Genomic DNA, 24162 nt, shown 5'->3' with positions numbered 1-24162 from the left:
GACTCTCCGCTATCTTTACAGGATAGCAGATTTAAAATAGAGATGAAGCTGAATTACTTCACTCAAAGGGTTGTAAATCTGTGAAATTCACCATACCAGAATGCTGTGGACACGAGGACACTGAGTAAATTTAAGGCATAGGGAAGACAAATTTTTAATTAATAATGATTTGAGGAGCTATTGAGAGTGTGGGCAGGAAAGTGAAGTTGAGGCCAAGATGAGATCAGTCATGATCATACTGAATGGCACAGCAGGCTTAAGGGTATGAATGATCTTGTCCTGTGCTTAGTTATTATGCACTTGACAACTAAGCTAGAAGGAGAGGTCAGCTCTCTGTTCTTTCGTCAAGCTTCCCTGTTGACATCTGTTCTGTTTTCCAAAATATTACCATTCCACCATTTCATTTTCTTTTAAGAACAGCCAAATCCCCTACTTCATGGAAACAAATGACACATGGAAGGAGGATGGGAGATTCCATTATGGGCAGCATTTCACCATCAGGCCATCCCCTGTTGGGGAAGCTGCAGGAATCCCTTTGTGGCTATTCAATGCCGTTTCAACCCAGTCTACTGTAAATCAGACTTACCTAGTTGATATCAGGATCGTTAAGCATCCCCAGGGCCAATAATCTAACTTCGAGTGCTGCCATCTTATTTGAGGCCAGCACCTTCTCAGAGCTGGCAGTACCATCAGGATCAGTGGCCACTGCCAGCTCTGTAACAGAACCCAGAACAGGATCATCACAAAAGCGCTGCTGAAATGCAGGTGAAGCAGGGCGTATGCAGTAACAGGCGGGTAAGGAGGTGTGGTCAGTTTATAGGGCAGCAAATGTTCTTCCCAAGTGGATGACCCCTCCATCAACAGGTGTCTCCATTTGCCAGAGGCTACCCAAGTAGGAAGAATCATTGCCCACCAGGGATTACCTGGCTGTTTGCCCACATGGCATGACCCCTGTTGTAGAGTCATAAAGTCATACAGCATAGAAACAGACATTCAGTCCAACTCATTCGTGCCGAAGTTTCTCAAACTTAAACTAGTCCTATGCCTGTGTTTTGCCCGTATCCCTCTCAACATTTCTTATTCATGTTCCTACCAAAATGTCTTTTAAGTGTTATAACTTTACCTGGTAGTTCATTCCAAATATGAACCACCCTTTGTGTGGAAAAAGTTGCCCCTCAGGTCTGAGTTAATCTTTCTCCTGCCACCTTAGAGTATGTCCTCTAGTTTTGAACTCCCCCAGCCCAAGGAAAAGGTATTTGCTATTCATCGTATACATGCCCCTCATGATTTTATAAGGTCACCTCTCAATCTCCAGTGAAAAGAATCCCAGCCTGTCCAGCCTATCCTTATAACTCAATTCCTCCATTCCTGGCCACATTCCAATAAATCTTTTCTGAACCCACTCCAAGCAGGCCAGGATATCATCAGCAGAGACCTTTAAACGGCCACTTTAGTGCTTCAATTGTCCTTCAGACAGGAAGGGGTTCTCTATCCTTTATGCCCCAAACTAATATGGGTAGTTTTGGGGAATTCAACTGGGGCTCCACTCTGCATCTTCCTATCTGATTACACTTAACCCCCACCCACTGTTGGGGTAGCTATAAATTCCACCCTGTGACTCTTTCTGTGAGATAGTAAACTGTGAATCACAAGTCTGCTGCCTATACAGCCTATCTGACTTACGTGTGACTGACTTCATTGGGGTGGGGACGTGGTTAGAGTTTATAATAATCAGCAATCTTCATCATTTATCAGCCTGTGTCCCATGTGAAAATTCCAACTGTGCGGTTGACAATAATCATGCTTAGGCTGTAACGAAAGATTCATTTCAACACATGCCTGATAATAGAGCCAGTACAACTATATCATTCATTGTAACCGAATTATGACCATTCTGATTTAAGATTACAACTGGGTAGAATCAGTCGAATTACCTGCAGCATTCCTTCTTTTTCTCACATTCTCCTGGGGCTATGCTTAATTCAGGAATCTTGCCAGTGAGAGCGATTTCAGTCCATTTTCTGATTGGGTTTCCTAGTTCAATGGTTGTTTTGGATGGTGTACTTGACAGCCTGTAGTCTAACTGGGGAGGGGATTAACATCCTGCAGACCTGCATAGGCCACAGCTACAAAGGTCTGACGTGCTGACTGGGTAGGGGGCTGTTGGTGGTAATTCATCAGCATCTGACATAGTGGTGGAAGAGGATTGCCAATTCCCTCTGGAAGCATTCTTGGATGTTTAAACAAGTGATGTTTCTCGACCACGTATCACTGAATCAATTTTATGAAAGTTGTGGGTTTTTTTTAAAAATTCATTCACAAAATGTGGGCATCATTGTCCGGGCTAGCATTTACTGCCCATCCATAACTGGTCTTTGTGGAGGTGCTGGTGAACTGCCCTCTTGGGCCGGTGCAGTCCTTGCGGTGTAGGTGCACAACTCTGTTAAGAAGCAGGCTCTGGCATAAAGGTTGGTCTCCTGTGTTGGGAATCATTAGTTTGTGAGTCCAGTTGTTGTTTGAAAAGTTCAGGAGGGATGGGTACACGTGGATAAAAGCCAAGAACAGTAAAAAGATGAAAGTATTTTCACCACCTTTTCCCTCATTTCTCATGTTTCCTCCCTGCCGCTTAAGTCAAATTTCCTTCTTACTCAAACCCAAGATCCACACAAGATCAGCTACCTCCCCATTCTTTCAGGTCCCCCAATTCACAACTGCTATCCCCTAGCCTGTAAGTTCCCAGCTTTTATGAAATAGAGATCTCTTTATTCAACATTCAGATAACAGTAAAGCCGCTCATATCCCTTTGATCCAGTTGCAAGAGTTTCAGTCTAAGAGAAAAAGGGAGTTCAATCTGGATAGAGAATTCTCCATTGCACAAATACTATTTTCTCTCCAGCTGCCGTAACTTAGCTACCTGCAAATCCAGTATTTTATATTGTAAATGTACTTGGAGAATTGTTGATTGACCATAGTACGTAATTTGCAAATGGCTGAAGCGTCAAAAAGACATCAGCACCATTATGATATAAATTATTTGGAACAGTGAAGTACCATCTAAATTTTGCAGGTATCCATTTGCACACCATAGCCAAAAATGTAATTTTTAGAAAGGCCTTCCACGTGTTGTGCGTGTTACTGGCTAGGCCAGCATTTTATTGCCCATCCCTAATTGCCAGAGCACAGTTAGGAGTTAGCCACATTGTTGTGGGTGTGGAGCCACATGTAGGCCAGCCCAAGCAAAGACAACAGTTGCCTTCACTAAAGCACATTTGCGAACCAGATGGGTTTTTCCAACAATTGACAATGGTTTCATGATCATCATTAATTCCATACTCCTATTGAATTCAAGTTCCATCATCTGCCATAGCAGGATTTGAAAACAGGTTCTCAGGACACTACTGAGTCTCTGTATTAATAGTCTAATACCATGAAACCATTTCCTCCTCAAATCCCAAAAGTAGGGCTAAAAGAGACTTATACCCTCGGGCACAAGGAACTGAACAGTTACATTCTATGGGTGGGTTTGTGGACTTCAATGAGTGGGTGAGAACTTGGAGCTAAAGGTTAAAAATATTCAAAATTCTGCCTGTCACATAACATCATAATCTGTGAAGCAGCATAAATTGGATCTGCACCTGGATTATTTTGTTGGTCAATTATGAGTTAAATACAACTCATAATTGAACAACAAAATAATCCAGGTGCAGATCCAGTTTATCTCAATAAACTGAAATTGATTGAACTAATAGTAAGTGGAATGGGCATTATGTTGATTTTGGTACAACACTGCACATACAACTAGTGTACATGAAATATATATTCGAGGATGACAAAACTGACATATTGGAAGGGTCCAGGCATGAAACATCAGCTTTCCTGCTCCTCTGATGCTGCTTGGCCTGCTGTGTTCATCCAGCTCTACACCTTGTTATCTGACATATTGGTAGCAATTTTAAGACAGATTGTTAAATTATAGCATGCATAAATAAACAGCATGAATATTTTAGCTAATAAAGTGTGAAGTTGGATGAACACAGCAGGCCAAGCAGCATCTCAGGAGCACAAAAGCTGACGTTTCGGGCCTAGACCCTTCATCAGAGAGGGAGATGGGGAGAGGGTTCTGGAATAAATAGGGAGAGAGGGGGAGGCGGACCGAAGATGGAGATGAAAGTAGATAGGTGGAGAGAGTATAGGTGGGGAGGTAGGGAGGGGATAGGTCAGTCCAGGGAAGATGGACAGGTCAAGGAGGTGGGATGAGGTTAGTAGGTAGGAAATGGAGGTGCGGCTTGAGGTGGGAGGAAGGGATGGATGGGTGAGAGGAATAACAGGTTAGGGAGGCAGAGACAGGCTGGGCTGGTTTTGGGATGCAGTGGGGGGAGGGGATGAGCTGGGCTGGTTGTGTGATGCAGTAGGGGGAGGGGAAATTTTGAAGCTGGTGAAGTCTAAAGAATGGGAGGGGGAATTAAAATGGTTCACGACTGGGAGGTGCACTGCATCACACAACCAGCCCAGGTCATGCCCTCCCCCCACTGCATCCCAAAACCAGCCCAGCCTGTCTCTGCCTCCCTAAACTGTTCTTCCTCTCACCCATCTCTTCCTCCCACCTCAAGCCGCACCTCCATTTCCTACCTACTAACCTCATCCCACCTCCTTGACCTGTCCATCTTCCCTGGACTGACCTATCCCCTCCCTACCTCCCCACCTATACTCTCTCCACCTATCTTCTTTTCTCTCCATCTTCGGTCTGCCTCCCCCTCTCTCCCTATTTATTCCAGAACCCTCACCCCATCCCCCTCTCTGATGAAGGGTCTAGGCTCGAAACATCAGCTTTTGTGCTCCTGAGATGCTGCTTAGCCTGCTGTGTGTTCATCCAGCTTCACACTTCATTATCTTGGATTCTCCAGCATCTGCAGTTCCCATTATCTCTGATAAATATTTTAGCTGTTATGTTTTAGGATCTCCCTTCCATTTATAACATCTACTTGTGAATTTGAATTACTAGAAAATCTTGAACATGCAAAGTTGAAGTGGCAACACAGCAAGCTGCACTGCTGTAACACTTGTTTCTGCTGAAGGGCAAGATTATCATTCTTTCATGGTACGTAGGCACTGTTAGAAAGTACACTGTTTGTTGCCCATTCCAAACTGCCCTTGAGAAGGTTATAGTGAGCCTTACCTGAACTGCTGCAGTTAGCATGACAGAGGCACATCAAAGAGATGCTTGGCAGAGATACTCAGCATTTGCTCCCAGTGACAGTGATGGAACAGCAATATAGTTCTAAATCAAGATGATATTTGGTTTGGAAAAACCTGTTTCCCCCTCTACTCATCCCAATTATACTTGGTGATACTTCCGTACATTGGTTACTTGTAGGTAGTTGGAAATTTCTATCCACCCGTCCATGCTGCTCAGAATCTCGTACACCTCAAGAGGTTCCCTCTCAGCTTGTCTGCTCTAAAGAAAACAACATGAGCAAGTCTAAGCCTCCCGTCGCTAAACTGCTCCATCCTAGGCAACATCAGTGGCCCTCCTCTGCACCCTCTTCAGTGCAATCACATCGATCCTACAGTGCAGTGACCAGAGATGCACACAGCACTCGATCTGCAGCCCAACCAAATATGTTGCACAGCTCCAAAATGCTCCCTGCGCTTTTGATTTATGCCATAACAGATAAAGACAAATGTTCCATATGTCCTCTTAATTATCATATTAATCTGTCCAACCACCTTCAGGGATTTGTGGACTAACACTCTAACAACCCTCTGAAACTGTGACTTTCCTAGTGTCCTACTATTCATTGCATGCTCAGTTGTATTTTTACCTCATCCAAAGTGTATCCCTCACATAATCAGGGTTAAATTTCACTTGCCACTGATCTGCCTATCTGACTAATCCATTTATATCCTCCAGAAGCTGACAATCTTCTTCCACACTCTCAATCATCCAGCCAATCTATATGCTACCTGCAACTCACTCATCATTTGTAGCCCCCCGCAACAGTCTCATCTACATCATTTATGAATATCACAAACAATAAACAACCCACCACTGAGCCCAGTACAAAGCCACTGACACCGACCTCCAGTAACACAAACAGCCTTCTATCGTCATCCTCTGTCTCCTGTTACTTCATGAAATCAATTTTGGATCAAAATTGCTAGGTTACCTTGGATGCTGTTCACAACTACCTTCTTTATCAGTTTTCCATTTGGGTCCATGTCAAAGGACTTTTTGAAATCCATATACATGGCAGCAACTGCGCCACCTTCACCCCTTTACCTGGTCACCTCCTCAAAAGATTTGTTCAAATTTGTTAGGCATGACCTCCCTCTGACAAGGCATGCTGACTATCACTGATCAAATATGCAACTCCAAGTGAAGATAAATTCTCTCCTTCAGAATTTTCTCTAACAATTTCCCTACCACTGATGTGAGACACTGGTCTGTAATTCCCTGGTTTATCTCTACCTCCCCTTTTGAAAAGTGGAACCACATTAGGTGTCCTCCAGTCCTCTTGCACCTCCCTTGTAGACAGAGAGATATTAAGAATTTGGATCAGAGCTACAATCATTTCCTCCCTCATCTTCCACAGCAGCCTGGGATAAGACTCATTTGGACCTGGGGATAGGTCCATTTTGAAGCCTGCCAGAACCTCCAATACTTCCTCACTCTCTACAGCAAACTGCTCAACAATCTTACGATGCCTCTTCCTGAATTCCACAGCTCCAATCTCCTTCTCTCACCTGCCAGTGTTTCTACGTACCCCTCCACATGCTCCCTCTCCTGCTTCAACTGCTGCCCCAAAGTTCTCTACCGTGCCCTCTTCGATTGCCACTGTTTTCTATCATGTCGTGATGCTTCCTCACATTGTGCCCAATATTATCTCATATACTGACATTCTCTGCCTCTGTCTTCATCACTTTCCTAGTGCGTCTGCAACATTTGGAATAATTCTTGGAGTGTACTTGGAAAATGATAGTATAAATGATGTCAACACTGCCTGCCAATTCTAATGCTGCTGACACAACTGGTATTGGATAATTTAGAATTAGTTTTAACTAAAAATATCCTCATGAAATAACCTCACATACTCTTAGTGATAAACTGAAACTGCTAATCTTCATGATTAATGGGGTAATAACTGATTTCAGTCAACATATATCTGAAGAAAAAGTGAACAGAATTCAATTAATTTCCACATTCTTGTTATTGCATAATGCTCAATTAACCCAGGGGCAAATATTGAGTCTTGTGTGTATACTGTATGTCCCAATCCACATTTCCTGCCACAAGAGTATGAACAGCAAGGGAATATTGTAGCAATCTCTTGTGGGTGAAATGTGAAAATATTTTACATCATTTTACCTATACATTGTTCCTGTCTTAAGTGTATAATTATCCTGTTCTCAAACTGGAAAGCAAGGGTGAATGAAGGTTGAAAATGGGTCAAAGCTCAATTGTTAGTCAACTCCACTTCCGCAAGATGCTAATTTTTTTTTAAAAACTCTTTATCAACTATTTTGCCAAGGCAATTTGTAGATCCTGCTTTCTACAGAACAGATCAATGTATGCATAAAATGATGCAAAATATTTTCACATTTCAGCCACAAAAGATTGCTACAATATTCCCTTGTTCGTCATATTCTTGTGGCAGGAAATGTGGATTGGGACATACAGTATACACACAAGATCCTGCTTTCTATGGAACAGATCTTTGTTAATTCTCTCGTTCCTTTTCTGACAACTGAGGCCCCACCGAACTCATTTCCACCTATCTGGACTCCATTTTCTCCCCCTTGGTCCAGGAACTTCCCACCTACATCCGTGACACCACCCATGCCCTCCACCTCATCCAGAACTTCCAATTCCCTGGCCCGCAACACCTCATTTTCACCATGGACGTCCAGTCCCTACGCACCTGCATTCCTCATGCAGATGGCCTTGAGGCCCTCCGCTTCTTACTGTCCCGCAGGCCCGACCAGACCCCCTCCACCGAAACCGTGGAACAGTCCCTCTTCCGCACCTACACTGGCCTCAAACCCCACCTCTCCCTCCGTTACATTGATGACTGTATCGGCGCTGCCTCTTGCTCCCAAGAGGAGCTCGAACAGTTCATCCACTTCACCAACACCTTCCACCCCAACCTCAAGTTCACCTGGGCCATCTCTAACACATCCCTCACCTTCCTGGACCTTTCTGTCTCCGTCTCAGGCAACCAGCTAGAAACTGATGTCTATTTCAAGCCCACCGACTGCCACAGCTACCTAGAATACACCTCCTCCCACCCACCTCCCTGCAAAAATTCCAGCCCCTATTCCCAATTCCTTCGCCTCCGCCGCATCTGCTCCCAGGTGGAGGCATTCCACTCCCGCACATCCCAGAAGGCCGCGTTCTTCAAGGACTGCAACTTCCCCCCTGCAGTGGTCAAGAACGCCGGTGTCTCCCACATTTCCCACAACACATCCCTCACACTCCGCCCCCACAATAACCACCCTAAGAGAATCCCCCTCTTCCTCATATACCACCCCACCAAACTCCGGATACAACGCATCATCCTCCCACACTTCTGCCATCTACAATCTGACCCCACCTCCCAAGACATTTTTCCACCCCACCCTTGTCTGCCTTCCAGAGAGACCACTCTCTCTGTGACTCCCTTGTCCGCTCCACACTCCCCTCCAACCCACCACGCCCAGCAGCTTCCCCTGCAACCACAGGAAGTGCTATACTTGCCCCCACACCTCCTCCCTCACCCGTATCCCAGGCCCCAAGATGACTTTCCATTTTAAGCAGATGTTCGCCTGCACATCTGCCAATGTAGTACACTGTATCCACTGTACCCGGTGAGGCTTCCTCTACATTGGGGAAACCAATGGGGTTGGGGACTGCTTTGCAGAACACCTCCGCTCGGTTCGCAAAAAACAACTACACCTCCCAGTCACAAACCAGTTTAACTCCCCCTCCCATTCCTTAGACATATCCATCATGGGCCTCCTGTGGTGCCACAACGATGCCACCCGAAGGTTGCAGGAACAGCAACTCATATTCCGCTTGGGAACACTGCAGCCCAATGACATCAATGTGGACTTCACAAGCTTCAAAATCTCTCCTTTCCCCACTGCATCCCAAAACCAGCCCAGCTCATCCCCGCCTCCCTAACCTGTTCTTCCTCTCACCCATCCCTTCCTCCCACCTCAAGCCGCACCTCCATTTCCTAACGACTGACCTCATCCCGCCTCCTTGACCTGTCCGTCCTCCCCGGACTGACCTATCCCCTCCCCACCTCCCCACCTATACACTCCTCTCCACCTATCTTCTCCTCTATCCATCTTCGGTCCGTCTCCCTCTCTCTCCCTATTTATTTCAGAACCCTGTCCCCATCCCCCTCTCTGATGAAGGGTCTAGGCCCAAAACATCAGCTTTTGTGCTCCCGAGATGCTGCTTGGCCTGCTGTGTTCATCCAGCTTCAAACTTTGTTATCTTGGATTCTCTAGCATCTACAGTTCCCATTAACGCTGAGGCTCAGGAGCCACTGTTCAGAATCTGGAACAATCACAGGATAAATTTCCTAGTTAACTACCAGCAGGTCTGCATGGGGTGGGAAAACAGGTCCGTAAAATTCCTCAGGTGGTCTTCCCTTCATCCTTCCACCTGTCCCTGCCCTGCCAGGGGTGGGGCAGAGACAGTGGTATACCTCTCACAAACCAGATTTAAGGCAGCCCACCACCCTCACTCCCAACGGAGTCCCTTGGCCATGGATAGGCTGTCTTCCACCCAGTTTCAACTTTGAGGGTTGGAGCAGGCAGTTCATCCTCCTTTCCATTGTGACAAAATACTCCCTTACCCAGGTCTGCTTCAGAGGCGCTCTCTCCCCACCCTCAGTGTCACCATCAAGGCACACAAACCCTGTGCTTGCAATCATCCTCTACGTCAACCTAGTGCTGTGTGCTGGGACTTTGGATCTGGAGATTGTGTGTGGTCGCAGGCTTAGTTACCTCTGCTGCTGCTGCTGAGACTAAAATGCTGCCAGATTATCAGATCTGGCAGTAGATTTTGGAGGTAGAACTTCCACCCAAGTGAGAGTCCTGTTTTCAGGCACTTATCTGGAGTGTTACATAACTGCACGCTTGTTGTGATCAGCAGGAGTGTGAAATGCTATCTGAAAAAATCCTGCCCCATGTCTCAATGAAATATACTCTTCTGTCCTATCAATGCTACCCAAACTACTACAAGAAAGCAGCATAACTCAATGTTGCACTTTGCACGTGAAGACATTTTCTTTTGAGGATTTGTATGAAACTTTGTGGATGCAGGAAAGAATTAGTACTGCACAACACAAACTTCTAAGCACAAATTCCTTCACTAGAGGGAAAGGCTATCGGGTTTTACTGTTAAAAAAGAAACATCTGCCACAGAACAAGGGCGTAACAAACTGTACAAATAATTAATTAAAATAAAACATTTCTCTTTCCTGCACACTCTTATTTGATAGACACAGAAAATAAATGAACAAACAGTCTAACGTTGATCTGACTTGTAACAGTTTGAATCCAGAGGCTGTACAAATCACCACCCTTTGGAAAATAAATTATTCAAAACGCTTTAAGGTATCAGAAATAAAAGAGCTTTAACTCAGCAGCCGCCAATAAATTCAAGCCCTTTTTTGATAGAAGCAATGCTCAACACTTCACTTATTTTTTGTGTTAGTTATGCAGTGCCTGCTTGGATTACTGAAGAGGACAAAGTTCGGTGTATGCCCATGGCCACAATCTGGTACCATGGTACTGGTAGGCAGCAGTGCCAAAATTGTAAACAGGTTTCTACCCAATACAAAGCCAGCCTGTTCAACACTTTGAGCCTTCCGCAAGCTAAAAAACATTCCTGTCTTTTCCATTGGTAATACTGGCTGAAATTTAAGGAATATACAAAATCACAACAGTGCCAAAAGATTGTTTCACCCAGAGCACATGATAAATTCTGTTGCAGTATAATCTATTCAAACTCATGTGACCAAGTACATTTCCTGTCTGCGCCACTTGTTTTAGTCACATTTATCTAACCAACGTTTCTTACTACTCAGAAAGCCATATACAGCATGACAAGTTTACAAAGGTAGTTTTCATCATAAATTCAACAGTTGTTATGCAAGTTTACAAGAAAAACATCTGAAAGATACAACAATAATGACAGTGATGATGTTTGAACAGCATGGTTCCGGAAGGATGCAATGGGCATTCCCTGATATGCGTGCAACATTCCAAATCACTTTTATAAAGGAGCAACAGTTAATTCAAAGGTACACTTCTTTTACTGTTGATATTCTGTAATTACAATTATCTTAAGTGTTGGAATACTGTCTTCCAAAATGACCAATCCAATCCCATTGAATATACAATTATGTTGGGTTACTTACTGATTTGGAACACAGTGGGTAACATCCCTACCTTTGAACCAAAAGCTCTGGGTTTAAGAACTGCCCCACAACTTAATAGCCTAGGATACTATGTTCATAATGTACATTCATGGCCATAAATCCAATAGCCCTCAAATCCTTCTAACATATGCCATTGCTGAGTGCTTAGACTGGGAGAGATTTCTGGTCAACCATGTGATTGGGGGATCTCCCATCAATATCCATAACCCAAGATTACAACATGCATGCAAAAAACGTGTAGTGTCACAGCAACATGGACACTCAGTGATCTGCAACAGGGGTTGGGAGTGCCATAGGTTTCCATGAGTTGGTTAAAAACATGGCTGTTTGGGGACAGGGAAAAGATGATGTTCAACAAATGGAAGTTAATGCTCATGTTAGTGCTCACTATTCTTACGAAAAATTCAGGAGAAGCACTGGCAGAGGCCTTGGTGTCAGATTTTGAACCAGCTGCCTTGGTCAAGGAATATAGAATGGGGACTTGAGAAAAGAGTGATATAGGAATTAGAAAGAAAAGTAGAACTATGGGGTAAGATGTATCATTGATACTGTTTATAGAATTTTTAAAGCCAAAGATCAAAGTAAGTAATTTACCAGGTCATCCAAACCCCACAAAACACATCTTAGATATATAAAATTCAATTTCAAAGCTGTACGATTTGCATCTTACAATGAAGTTTATTATCTTCCATTTACTATTGAAGTCATCTACAACAGTATTAAAGTTGAGTTCACTAACAGGTAAAAGGTTCCTTTTACTAATTTATTCAAGTCTATTCCTGTATATGTTGAAATTGGAAAATCAAGATAAAAGATGAAAAGAAACACAATGAGTCATTTCCAGCGAGTTAAAGCTTATCCAACACAAGTGGATGGTCACTTCTGTTTTATTAGCTGTCATTATCTGCTGCTGCTCCTACATCTACACCCCACAGTGAAGTCAATTAATCATCTGTGTATGCCTACATAAACTAATCTTCGCCTATTTACACCAAGTGTTTCTGTCTGATGGGATAACAAATACACTATAAGAACAAAGACGGCCTCAAGCAAACATCATTCAGCACTGAGTAACCTCACACTTCTAGCATTTGTACTGAGCAAGTGAAAATACCCAAAGAATTATGGGATTGTTCAGTTTGAAATTTATGCACACTGATCAGTCATACAATGGACAGGGCCTTACAATACATGCATCTGTTTCTCTTTACAGTGTTAGAGGTACGCAGTCAATGGTATTTGCACCACTCATTGCTGTGCAATTGCTTATCAACTGGGGAAGAGTGGGGCAGAAATTAGGCTTAATTGATGCTACTCAAAGGTAATCAGCCCCTGCTTACAATGGAGGAGTGTTCTGAATACAGACAGAATAGAATATTACTAAAGAAATTAATAGCTTCAACATCACAGGCTGCACATCTAAATTCTGTGATGTTACTTTGGAGGCCCTTTGTACAAGTGGTGGACAACATAAAATCATCTTCCCTCTAGGGCATGGTTACAGTGCCAACGGATGCCAGGAATTTAGCACCCCAGCACTTAACTGCAATGCAAGGACAAGTTTCATGATCATACCAGCACTATCACAGTAAGATTATTGCTCTCTTATTCACTGCTTACAACCTTAACATTTCCCTTCAGTGTTCCGCATCCCTCTCTCACACTGCATTCCATTTTCATAATTACTGCAGCCCTCACTTTCCCACAATTTATGTGCAGATGAGCTATTTGACTGTAAAGGCACATTGTTAAAATATCTCATGACATTCATTAACAATTCTTTCTGTCCTGCAGAAGAAGGTAGCATACATGCTAAGGCAAAGATTGGAAGGCTGCTGATCACACTGATGGTGAGAGCCGACAAGGATAGAAACATTGTGCAAGCTCTGTTCTATCTAATTCTGTTCTCCTTTTACCTGTTACCCCTATGCACTCTGCAGATGATTTTAGCATCCAGTTCTTTCCTTGTTCTCCCTTCACATCAAAAGTTAACCTATGACTCTCTCTTTAATTTTGGGCATTGGAACAATAGGAGCCCAGAGCTCAAATTAGGAAAAGGAATTCTGTCTTTCTGAAAGTGCAGTGTCACTTGACCTGATTCTAGCAAGGGCCAGCTCAGAAAGTGGCACCATACAAACTCTATAGCTTAGGAAATTTTGGACATTCCTTCATCATCAAGAAACTGTTCTCCAGAGTAAGGAATCAATTTCCCAAGTAGGAAGACAAACAATCTTTAATAATAAATTAGCAAATAATTGGGTACTGTTTATAAAAGAGTCCTTTAAATCAGTGGTTTCCCAACTTTCTTCAGTAACACAACACACTTCAATGAAACAAGTAATTCCACAACATGTCCACCCTTTTCAGCTGAATTGATTGCTCAAAAACCACATTTACCCGCATTCACTTTGGTTACAATCTTACTAGAGAGGGTTAAAACATGGTGCAGACAACAAGCTAAAGAAGGATCAAATGCATCAATGTTTCACCTTTATTTTTAAAATTGATTTTCATTATCTTTGTACAAAGGTTTCTGGCACACTGCTTTAAAATAACATTGCAGGGCTTTTCCACTCTGTCAGGGCCACTGTTCGATTGGCGAGTCTAGTGCAAAATTTAACAAGCATTGAACCAGTCCAATATTACAAATTGATCCTATAGTAAGTTTATTTAAATATTTAAATCAGAAATTTAGGCTGGAACCCTGTTCTAAATTACCAAGCTTTGCTGTTGTGACAATATAATTGGTAGCCTGCTGTCATATGTTAGAATATAGCTGTATTTAAACAAATTCCAAGACTGCACTTTTTGCCAGAATCTTACTTCAGTTAACCACACTGCATAAAACTGTCAGCCCATGGATTATTATAGTTATACAACCAATTCACACCTGAGTAACCCCTCATGTATCTATCACCTGCTTCCTCATTTCATTCTCTCTCAGACATTCCTTCGAATGCTGGTAGATATGATCACCCACTGTTAGAACTTGAACTAATCCCTTAGAGGGGTGAAAGGCTGTACTGTGGATCATCAGGAAAAACTTACAACTAGCTGTCCCCTCCCCCCACTGCATCCCAAAACCAGCCCATCCTGTCTCTGCTTCCCTAACCTGTTCTTCCTCCCACCCATCCCTTCCTCCCACCTCAAGCCGCACCTCCATTTCCTACCTACCACCTCATCCCGCCTCCTTGACTTGTCCATCTTCCCTGGACTGACCTATCCCCTCCCTACCTATACTCTCCTCTCCACCTATCTTCTTTCTCTCCATCTTCAGTCCGCCTCCCTCTCTCTCCCTATTTATTCCAGTTCCCTCTCCCCATCCCCCTCTCTGATGAAGGGTCTAGGCCCAAAACGTCAGCTTTTGTACTCCTTAGATGCTGCTTGGCCTGCTGTGTTCATCCAGCTCCACACTTTGTTATCTTGGATTCTCCAGCATCTGCAGTTCCCATTATCGTCTCTTGGTCCAATTTCTTTTCTCTCAGTATAACAAAGCTGCAGAACTCTTTGACCCTGAATTTATTGTGACTTTGTCATTGTATCTTCACAACACAGACAGTGGATGCATCACTTGCAAACTTCCAAAATTCCTCTAAGATTCTGCGAGGTTCCCAGTAGATTGGAAAACTGTAAATGTTGCAATTTTATTTGAGAAATGAAGAAGACAGAAGGAAAACACAGGGTAAAACCCTTACATCTTCATTGGCAAAATTCTGCAGTCCATTAGTAAGGAAGTAAAAGCAGGACATGGAAAAAAAATTATAATACAATCAAGCAAAACCAACATGATTTTATGGAACAGAAATTATACCTGGCAAATTTAGAGGTCTTTGGAGGATATAACTGATAAAGTGGATAAAGGGGCTCTTTTACACTGTAATGTGGAATACTTGGATTTCCAAAAAGCATTTGACAGGGTTCCATGTAAAAAGTTACAACCCAAGTGTAGTGATTGGAACTAACTAGATCTTGTTGACCATGAGATCCTTGATTGGGGTTGTCAACCTGGGCCAATCAGCAAAGCCCTGGCTGACCAATTTCACCAGGAAGTTCGTTATGACCCACTGCCTGCTCCTCTTCCATGGCTACGTCTGTGTCCAGGTGTCCCTGGAGAAGGAGTACACAGTGGGCATTGGCACTCTCAATGCCTTTTGGGAGAGGTGGGCACCGCGGGGTGTGGAGTGTTTTGTCTCCCCCCAAAAACTTCATTTTGATTTGATCCTTCCTCTTCCCCCCTCACCTTTTCTCCACACAGGCATTACCTCTATTGGGCTCTGCTTGATACTGATACTTTGGTCAGATGGGTGTTTTTCCTGGTGTTGGTAAGTTAATAAAGCTATTTGCAGACCTGGTGTTTTTTTTAAAACTGTGTCTTACACCTACACATGGACAACCGGGGTGCTGGGGAAGATAAGCACTGAAAAAAAAATATAACCAGGTGGTTTAGAATCTCCTCAGTCCAGGGGACTGACTGAGCTGGCTGGCCACATCCAGTGTATTGTACGCATGTAAATAAAGGGTGATGTGGTGATGAGATACTAGTGTCTGCAGTTATTTCAGTGGCAACAAGAGTGAGATAGTATGTGCCTGAAGAATATGTGCTTGCTACAGTCTTCTTGGAGTTGGGGTAAGCATTTCTGCCATCATGAGATCCTTGATTGGGGTTGTCAACCTGGGCCAATCAGCACTTGGGAAGCTTGACTCATGTGATGCTGCTTTTGAAGACAGGGCCCACGATGTAGAAAGAATGCAAAATTGATTCCCAGGCAAATGACATTGGGACAGATGAAAAGCAGCAAGTAATCCTTCTGACTGCTCGTGGACCTGGAGCACTTTCAGCTACAAGGGACTCAACTTTCCTAGAGGTAACAGACACTAAAACCTTCCAATGTTTGATGCAGTTGGTTCAGGAAATATTATGACTCCAAAGTTCCTCTAATTCAGAGATGCTGTTGGTTTTATTCAGCTGTTAGACAGCCACGGAAATCTGCTTTGGGGTTTTTGGCGAGGTTGACGCAACTGGCAGAGATATGTGATTTTGGGGTTAACTCTGATTAAGATGCCAAGAGACTGTTTAGTATGTTGGATTAATGATGCAACTATGCAGAAGCGCCGACTCATTGAAGCCTAACTAGACTTCAAACAGGCACGACACCTGGCCTTGTCATTAGAAAATATGGTAAGTTGAGCATGGGAGCTATAGGGCAGCCCAATGGAAGTGGATTCCCTCACCTGTCCAACTGAGCTTTGAAAACATCATCAAGCAAACCAAGTGGTCAATGTGGATACCTAGACCAGCCTCCCACTGGCAAATACTTCACTGGTCGTGCCTCCCCTGGAAGAGTCCATTTTAGTTTTAAATCCTGCATACCCCTCCAGTCACTGGTGACAATATCTGACTGTGGACACAAAAAGATCCTGTCCTAGCAAAACTAAAACAGCTGGTGGTAATGGGGGAAAGCAGGACGGCCATCGCAACCAGGATTGAAACATTTCTAGACCCAGTGAGACCAAATCACTGTACTTGATGGCATATCACTGTGGGGCGCAAAGGTGATTGTCCCAACTAAAGGTCACCATCAGATACTGGCTGAACTTCACCAGAGTCATCCAGGGGGTTCCAAGATGAAGATGCTAGCAAGAAGCTACATCAGGCAGTTGAGTTTGGATGCCAACATAGCTGTGTTGGTAGGGCAGAGCCTAGACTGCCAACAAGGACAAAAAGTGACACCAGCAGATCCCTCACATTTGTGGGAATGGCCCGGAAAACCCTGGGTACAGTTGCATGTCAACTATGCCAGTCCTTTCATGGGCTCAATGTGCCTGGTTATTATGAATGCCCATTCAAAGTGCACAAACTTTGTTCAGAAAACTCGGGGATGGCAGTTGAGAAGTGGGAGCATTGTTCGCAATACACAAACTCACAGAGGTATTGGGGCCATGGACAATTGGACTTTGTTTACCAGCAGGAAATTTAAATATTTCATGAAGTCGAATGGCGTTCGGCACATAAGGACAGTTCCATACCATCCATCGTCCAATGGCAGCCTTAAAGAAGCAGCTGACAGCGTCACTTGATACCAAACTGTCCTGGTTCCTGTTCAATTGTTGGACCACCCCACATGCAAAAACAGTGAAAACTCGACACCGTTAAACCTGATACTTCCAGATTTGAGGGCGGACAGTGAAATGGCAGTAGGAACCCCAATGCCAGGCACATGCCTCCTCTAAGAGAGACAGACAATTTAACTCAGAGGATTAAGTTTGGTGCCGGAACCACAGAAATGGCCCTGTATGGGTATAAGGCAAGGCTGATGCGAGGTCAGGTCCCATGATTTACTAATTTCAGGTAGGTGAGGCAGTCCTGAACAAACATGTGGACCACTTGAAAGCTGTTACCTCGCAAAACGGGGCAGGAGCAAAACATACCTGGCCCCTCAGAACAGCCAGAAGGCCTGGCAGAAACTGTAGGTTCTCCCCCTCTGTCTCGTGTCAAGGCAATGTCAAAGTCCAAGTCCAAGTCCAAGTCCAAGATGGATGCAGCCTCAATACAGTTACCACCAGGATAAGAGAAGGAATCTTTCCTGAGATGCTCCGGACACAAGAGACGGGCTACAGTCCAATACTCGCTGTCCGTGTCGGAGTCTGAGACACAGGAACCGGACTTAGGGCTTTCAAGTGGACTTAGGGTGAAAATGCCGCAAGAAAGTCTAGAAGAGAAAGACAAGGTCTACATCCCTGAACTTGATGGGGGAGGGATATCGTGATTGGGCTTAGCTGGATCTTTCCGACCAAGAGATCCTTGATTAGGGTTTTAACCTGGTCCAATCAGGAAAACCCTGGCTGACCAGGAGATTAGAAACTCCTCAGTTCAGGGGACTAACTCCGAGCTGGCTGGTCACTGGTCACAACCAGTGTAGTGGGCACAAGTAAATAAAAAGTAATGTGGTGACAGGATACCAGACTCTGTGCAGTTATTTCACCAAAGTAAAAATTCATGGTGTTTGTGGGAATATTATAGCATGAATTGAGGTTTGGCAAACTGCTGGGCTAAGTGGGTTATTTTCAGAGAAATATAACCAGTGGGGTAGCATAGGGGCCTTTGCTGAGGCCTCAACTAACTACGCACTACAACAATGACTTGAATAATGTTACATTTTTGTCTTGGCATCAAACAATAAGGGGGAAAGCAAGCTGTAAGGTGGACACAGAAAGTCTGCAAAGGGAAATGTATAAACAAATATATGTTGGGAAACATTTGACAGATGTGAGAAAGTGTGAATTTGTTCCCTCAGAGTTTGTTCAAACTGATAGAGACTGCGGAGTGCTGTGATCCAGAGGGCTCTGGATGGCCTCATACATGAACCAAAAAAACAAAGTGTGTTGATACTGCAAGTAATTAGGAAGGAAAATGAAATTTTGGCCTTTACTACAAGGGAACAGGGTAAAAAACTGGGAAGTCTTTTTATAACTACATGGCAGACTGGCGAGACCACACCTGGAGGCGGTTACGAGTAGTTTCACTGGGTTAATTTGCAGAATGAAACTGAAAGGGTTGGTTGAGCAGAGATCTATAAAGGCTCCTTAGCACATTCTAAATGCACTAACACAATAACTAAGGAGGACAAAGGCAGAAGATACATGGGAACAAGTTTCTCTCCATGGCAAATACCATCCCTGGACTGAATGAGATAAAAGGTTGGGCCTATACTCACGTGAGTGTGGAAGAATGAGAAGTTATCTTATTGAAACGTACTGGATTTTGAGGGCTTGGCAGAGGAGATGTTGAGAGTTTTTTTATTATTTCTTTCGTGGGATATGGGCACCGCTATGTAGGCCTGAAATTATTGTTGCCCATCCCAATTGCTCTTACTAAGGTGGTGAAGAACTACATTCTTGAACAACTGCAACCTATCAGATGCAGGTAGACACAGCGTGCTACTTGGAAACAGGTTCCATTGTTTGAATCTCACAACAGAGAAGGAACAGTAATGTAGACTCACATCGATGTGGAATGTTGCTTGGAGGGGAACTTACAAATGCTGCTGGTGTTATATCCATGCAACGGTTGCTGTTATTCTTCAAGGTAGGGGATTTTGAGAGTCTGGAAGGTGCTGTTAAAGGTGCCATGTTGAGTTCCTGCAGTGCACCTTCTATAAAGTAGACATGCTGCCACTATATATCAGCGAGGGTGACAGTGAATGTTGAAGGTGGTGGATATGGTGCCAATCAAGTGGGCTGCTTTCTCTTGATTGGTTCAACTTTCTTGAGTGTTGGTGGAGTTACACTCATCCAGGTATGTGGAAAGTATTCATACATTCCTGGCTCGAGCTTAGTTGATATTAAACAGGTCTGGGGAGTCAAGAGATGAGTTACCACAGAATTCCCAGCCTCTGACCTGTTGTAGCTTTAGCATCTGTATGCATTGTCCATTTCAGCTTCTTCTAATGGTAAGCCCCAGGATGCTGACACTGGGAAATTCAGTGATGGCAATGCCATTGAATATGAAGGTAATAATCAATGTTAGATTCTCTCCTGTTGGAATGCGTCATAGGCTGGCACTTGTGGGATGAATGTTCATTGCCACTTATTTCAATCTTGAATGTTGTCCAGGTCCTGCCACATAGTGGCATGGACATATTCGGTATCCTGGGAGTTGTAAAGAGTAATAAACTATTAATATCAAATATTCCCACCTTATAAAGGAGGGAAGAGCATCAATGAAGTATGGGTGCGGGTCAATGTCTAGGAATCCTGCAGTGAGTAACTTACTTCCTGACTCCTCAAAACATGCCCACAATTGAGGAGTGTGACTATTCTCCACTGGACGAGACCCAAGGAGCTTGTCATCTTCCATGATAAAGCAGCCCACCTGACTTGCACTCCAACATTCACATTGTCCAACATTGAGGCACATTGGCAGCAATGTGCCATTTACAAAGGTCCTGCAATAAACTCCAAAGCTCTTTCAACAGTATCTTCCAAACCCACAACCTCTATTATCTAGAAGGACAAGGACAGAAGATACAAGGGTACACCACAACTTTCAAGTTCTCCTCTGAGCTACACATCATGCTAACTAGGAAATATTATCACCATTCCTTCAGTGTTGTTGGAACAATCCTGGAACTTGCCTCCTAAACAGCAGTGTGAGTGAACCTACAGCTTAAGAACTGCAGCAGTTCAAGAAGACAGCTCACCACTACCTTCTCAAAGGAAATTTGAGATGGGTAGTAAATGCTGGTTCAGTCAGCTACACCCACATCACATGAATAAATGAAATAAAAGCTGTCATATTTAACATTCTCGCCTGTTTGCGTTGACAATCCTAGTAAAATGTTACATTGACCCAGAAACAGAATGAATTGTCAGAAATTACAGACAAGCTGAATTTTTCCAAGGGGCTTTTATATGACTGTACCTTGCATTTCATCATATCTGTGACTCTTGCCTGCATCGACTGTCCAGCTTTAGGCCTCACCAATATGTAGATAGCTTTCACGTCAGGGCAGGACCGCAGCAGTTTCTCCACAAGTACTTTGCCCATGAAGCCAGTGGCTCCTGTGATGAGCACATTTTTTCCTGCATAGTAAGCAGCGATCGATGACATCTTGGCCAACCTTTATTTTTGCTCTCGCAGTATTCCTTGATTGAAAAGATATTAACAACATGAGTACAACTTAACATATATATCACTTGTACATTTTTTTTCTGCTTCCTTTCTACAGAAAGGCTGATTCATAAGCTTCTGCCATGAAATCATATTGGCCAATCAAAAAAAAAAATCTGGTTTCTTAGTACCTTCCCTTAAGCACCTCCAATCAGGGATTCGCCTAATTCCCACTCTTGCAGCTCCTCAAGAGAAGGAATCAGCTACTGGAGGAATAGCAAGGTTAGGAGGGAAGAGTATATGATTGAATGAGCTGGAGGTGTCACTTCAGCTAGTACAGAGCTAGGCAGCAAATAGGGAGTAGGCTCCAACTGTTAGCTGGAGACGTAGGTAGGCAGAAGAGAGGGTGCAGAAACTGAACAACATCTCATCTTGGAAACAGAATTTGAGAGATTCATTCACCACAAATTAAAATAGGTAGATCTGAAGTTCAAAGATTTAGTAATGTGCACGAACAGTCTTGGGTATTTGTGCTATCTTAATCTTTAAAAGAAGAAAACCCTTAAAAAATACATGGAGAAGGTTAACAGCCAATTTTCTCCAAATAAAGGACTTAGTGGGAAAGAAAAATTGCTCTCAAAAATTACCCTCAGGAAGCTTTCACAGAGAACCCCTGAAGAAAGAAGAAAAAAAAAGTACAGCAATAGATACAACACAGGAGCCCTGAGTGATACAGGAAGACAGAATGATAGATGACATTGTTCTACTGGGGCTAGAAGGTCCAGAGGGAACACCCACAAAGGGGCAAGACACTACGTAAATCAGGGAGATCAAATCCCAGCATCTGGGCTCAAAGATTAGCAACAAGGCCACAGGAGATCTAATGAAGTGCATGGGTGGCCAAGACAGGGAACGCATCTTCATGACATGTCCTACATATCACTCTACCAACCACTAATTAGCCCATTAATCGCCCAAGCACAGAACCTGACTCACTGGACTCAGGTCAACTATCCATCTACCTCTATCCTCAGAACCATCTCTCACTGCCTCCACCCACTGCCAATCATTCAGCCATGACAAGCAGATTATTTAATCATAATCATAGACATACTTTTTCATTTCCCTTGCAGAGCAAGCTGAAACACACAGAAATGAGCAGTGAAAACCTGTTTGGAGACAAAACTGCAGTAATCTCCTGCTCAGCAGTACAGACATGGCTCTCTGATTAAAGGTTCAGCTGCAACAGAACCCACACAATGGAAGATGAGAATGATGAGGGTAACAACATGTTCCGGACTCTCACTTGTTCCTAACTCTATGCTCACCCTCATTTTGCCATCTGACACGATGGTCAAGATACTAAGATCACACCTTCTCACCAAAATCCCTTCCGTCACTCTAACCTTCCTTTTTTGACTTTCTCATCCGAGAAGGGTCACCTGCTCAATCTCAAGAGAAGACAGAATAACACTATATCCCTTGATTGGGCAGCAACCAGCAACTTCACATCCTGGACAGGCTAGTACAGAGTTGTGATAAGCAAATGGTGAGTCACTGGGCATCAATAGATTACAGCCCTGCCAAAGGAAAAGAATGATTCCTGTTCCAGCTCACCAGAAGAAGTCTTGCTGCAGAGGACCTAGTGGATGGCGAGGTGGTGTATAGGATAACCCTGCTGGGCAATGCATTCCAAAAGGTGCTGGGTCCATTGGCTGGCCTGACAACAACTTTCTGATCCAGCAACTTGACAGAGGGTAACACTCAGAGCTTGCTCCCCCTGCAGCTTCTGATCACTCCACCTGTCATCATGCAAATGCAGATGCGCTGCAAACACAGCCCTCTATACACACACTCCAAATCTAGGAATGCACTACAACACTTTCAGAACACACTCTAGAGTATTTTCAGAAACTTCTCAATTGCAAATGTTCTTCTCAATTACTTCATCTCAAGCTGGCCCTTTAAGAGAGGGCCAGGCTGAGATCTTTTGCATCAGGATGCTTTTTGGTTGGCGATCAGCCCTTGGAGTTGTGAGATGTAATTACTGCAACATTTGAGCAGCTTCTTCTGCCTGAAAGGGACACCCACATATGTGCCTCTCTCATGCTAACTTGGGGAGGATGATAAGATTTATGCTCTCAACATTATAATGATGGCATAATTTTTCGTAAATCGACCAGCTTTTGTTCTTATTTTAAACTCGTCAGTAGTAACACCAAGGTTTGAATGTAGTACATTCCACATGCCACTTGCTGCAGTATCTACAGCATTCTACAACAAACTATAGCAGTTCCATGAAAATCTCAGAAGGACTGCAAAAATTGAAATTAGGGACAAAAGCAACATTACCAGGAAACTGAATAGCAGACACTGAACAAAACTATTGTGCAATCAGAGCCAGCGAAACAGTTAAATCATCATCTCCGACATCGGATGGCACTTTGGCATATATGTTAGCAGGATTATTCCCACCTCTGATGTTCTGAATACTTAAATGCACAACGTGGAAACAATTGGCAGAATCTCAGAGAATAAGCTTTGCTGAAGATCAGCTCAGCAAGGACTGCCCAAGCAGCATTTACAGAACGCAGCACGCTGAAACTTAGAATCGGCCGTCAGTCCTGAATTACAGCACGGCGTGATTACATTAATTCATAGCAGGTTTACATTTTAGGCTGGCGTGTTTGGCATTATTGAGCAGTCCCCATATACACAAGTAAGTGTACGGAAATATCGTGGCTATGGAAACCACGTGATTTGTCCTGGGCTGTAAGAAAAGTCATTCTGTTTATTCCCATAACTGAAGCAGCTCAACTGTCTGAACAAACAACATGCAGATGAAATAATCACAAGAATTTAAATGTAAAGTAGATAACCTCACTCTACTTACAAATGTGAAACTAATTTTCATGCCATGTTGAATGCTACTCTCAAATTACAAATCCTAGCATTCCATTAATGCCAATCTACAACAGTACAAATAACATTTGAGTTGTGCTTTTTCATAAAAATTAACATGTAGTTTTTTGTTTCTTATTTTCTCTGTGATGGCTGAAAATGCAAGATGCCCCGTGCCACCCATTATACATCAACATGTACACAATTGCTAGGAGG

General features: G+C 43.5%; 1 protein-coding gene across 6 annotated transcripts in view; it reads right to left on the bottom strand.

Annotated features, from left to right (window-relative positions):
• Positions 1-24162, bottom strand: part of LOC125461003 (fatty acyl-CoA reductase 1-like) — a 176851-nt gene that overhangs the window by 102132 nt on the left and 50557 nt on the right. For all 6 annotated transcript variants that reach the window (XM_048549271.2, XM_059652427.1, XM_048549266.2 and 3 more), the window contains one exon: positions 20857-21080. In XM_048549271.2, the coding sequence (XP_048405228.2) occupies positions 20857-21045 (189 nt within the window). In that variant the 5' untranslated portion in view covers positions 21046-21080. The remainder of the gene's footprint in view (positions 1-20856; positions 21081-24162) is intronic.

Source organism: Stegostoma tigrinum, chromosome 18 (genome assembly GCF_030684315.1).
Source record: "Stegostoma tigrinum isolate sSteTig4 chromosome 18, sSteTig4.hap1, whole genome shotgun sequence".
Lineage (NCBI taxonomy): Eukaryota > Metazoa > Chordata > Chondrichthyes > Orectolobiformes > Stegostomatidae > Stegostoma > Stegostoma tigrinum.
The sequence above is the reverse complement of the archived record's forward strand: the minus strand, read 5'-3'. Positions and strand labels throughout refer to the sequence as shown.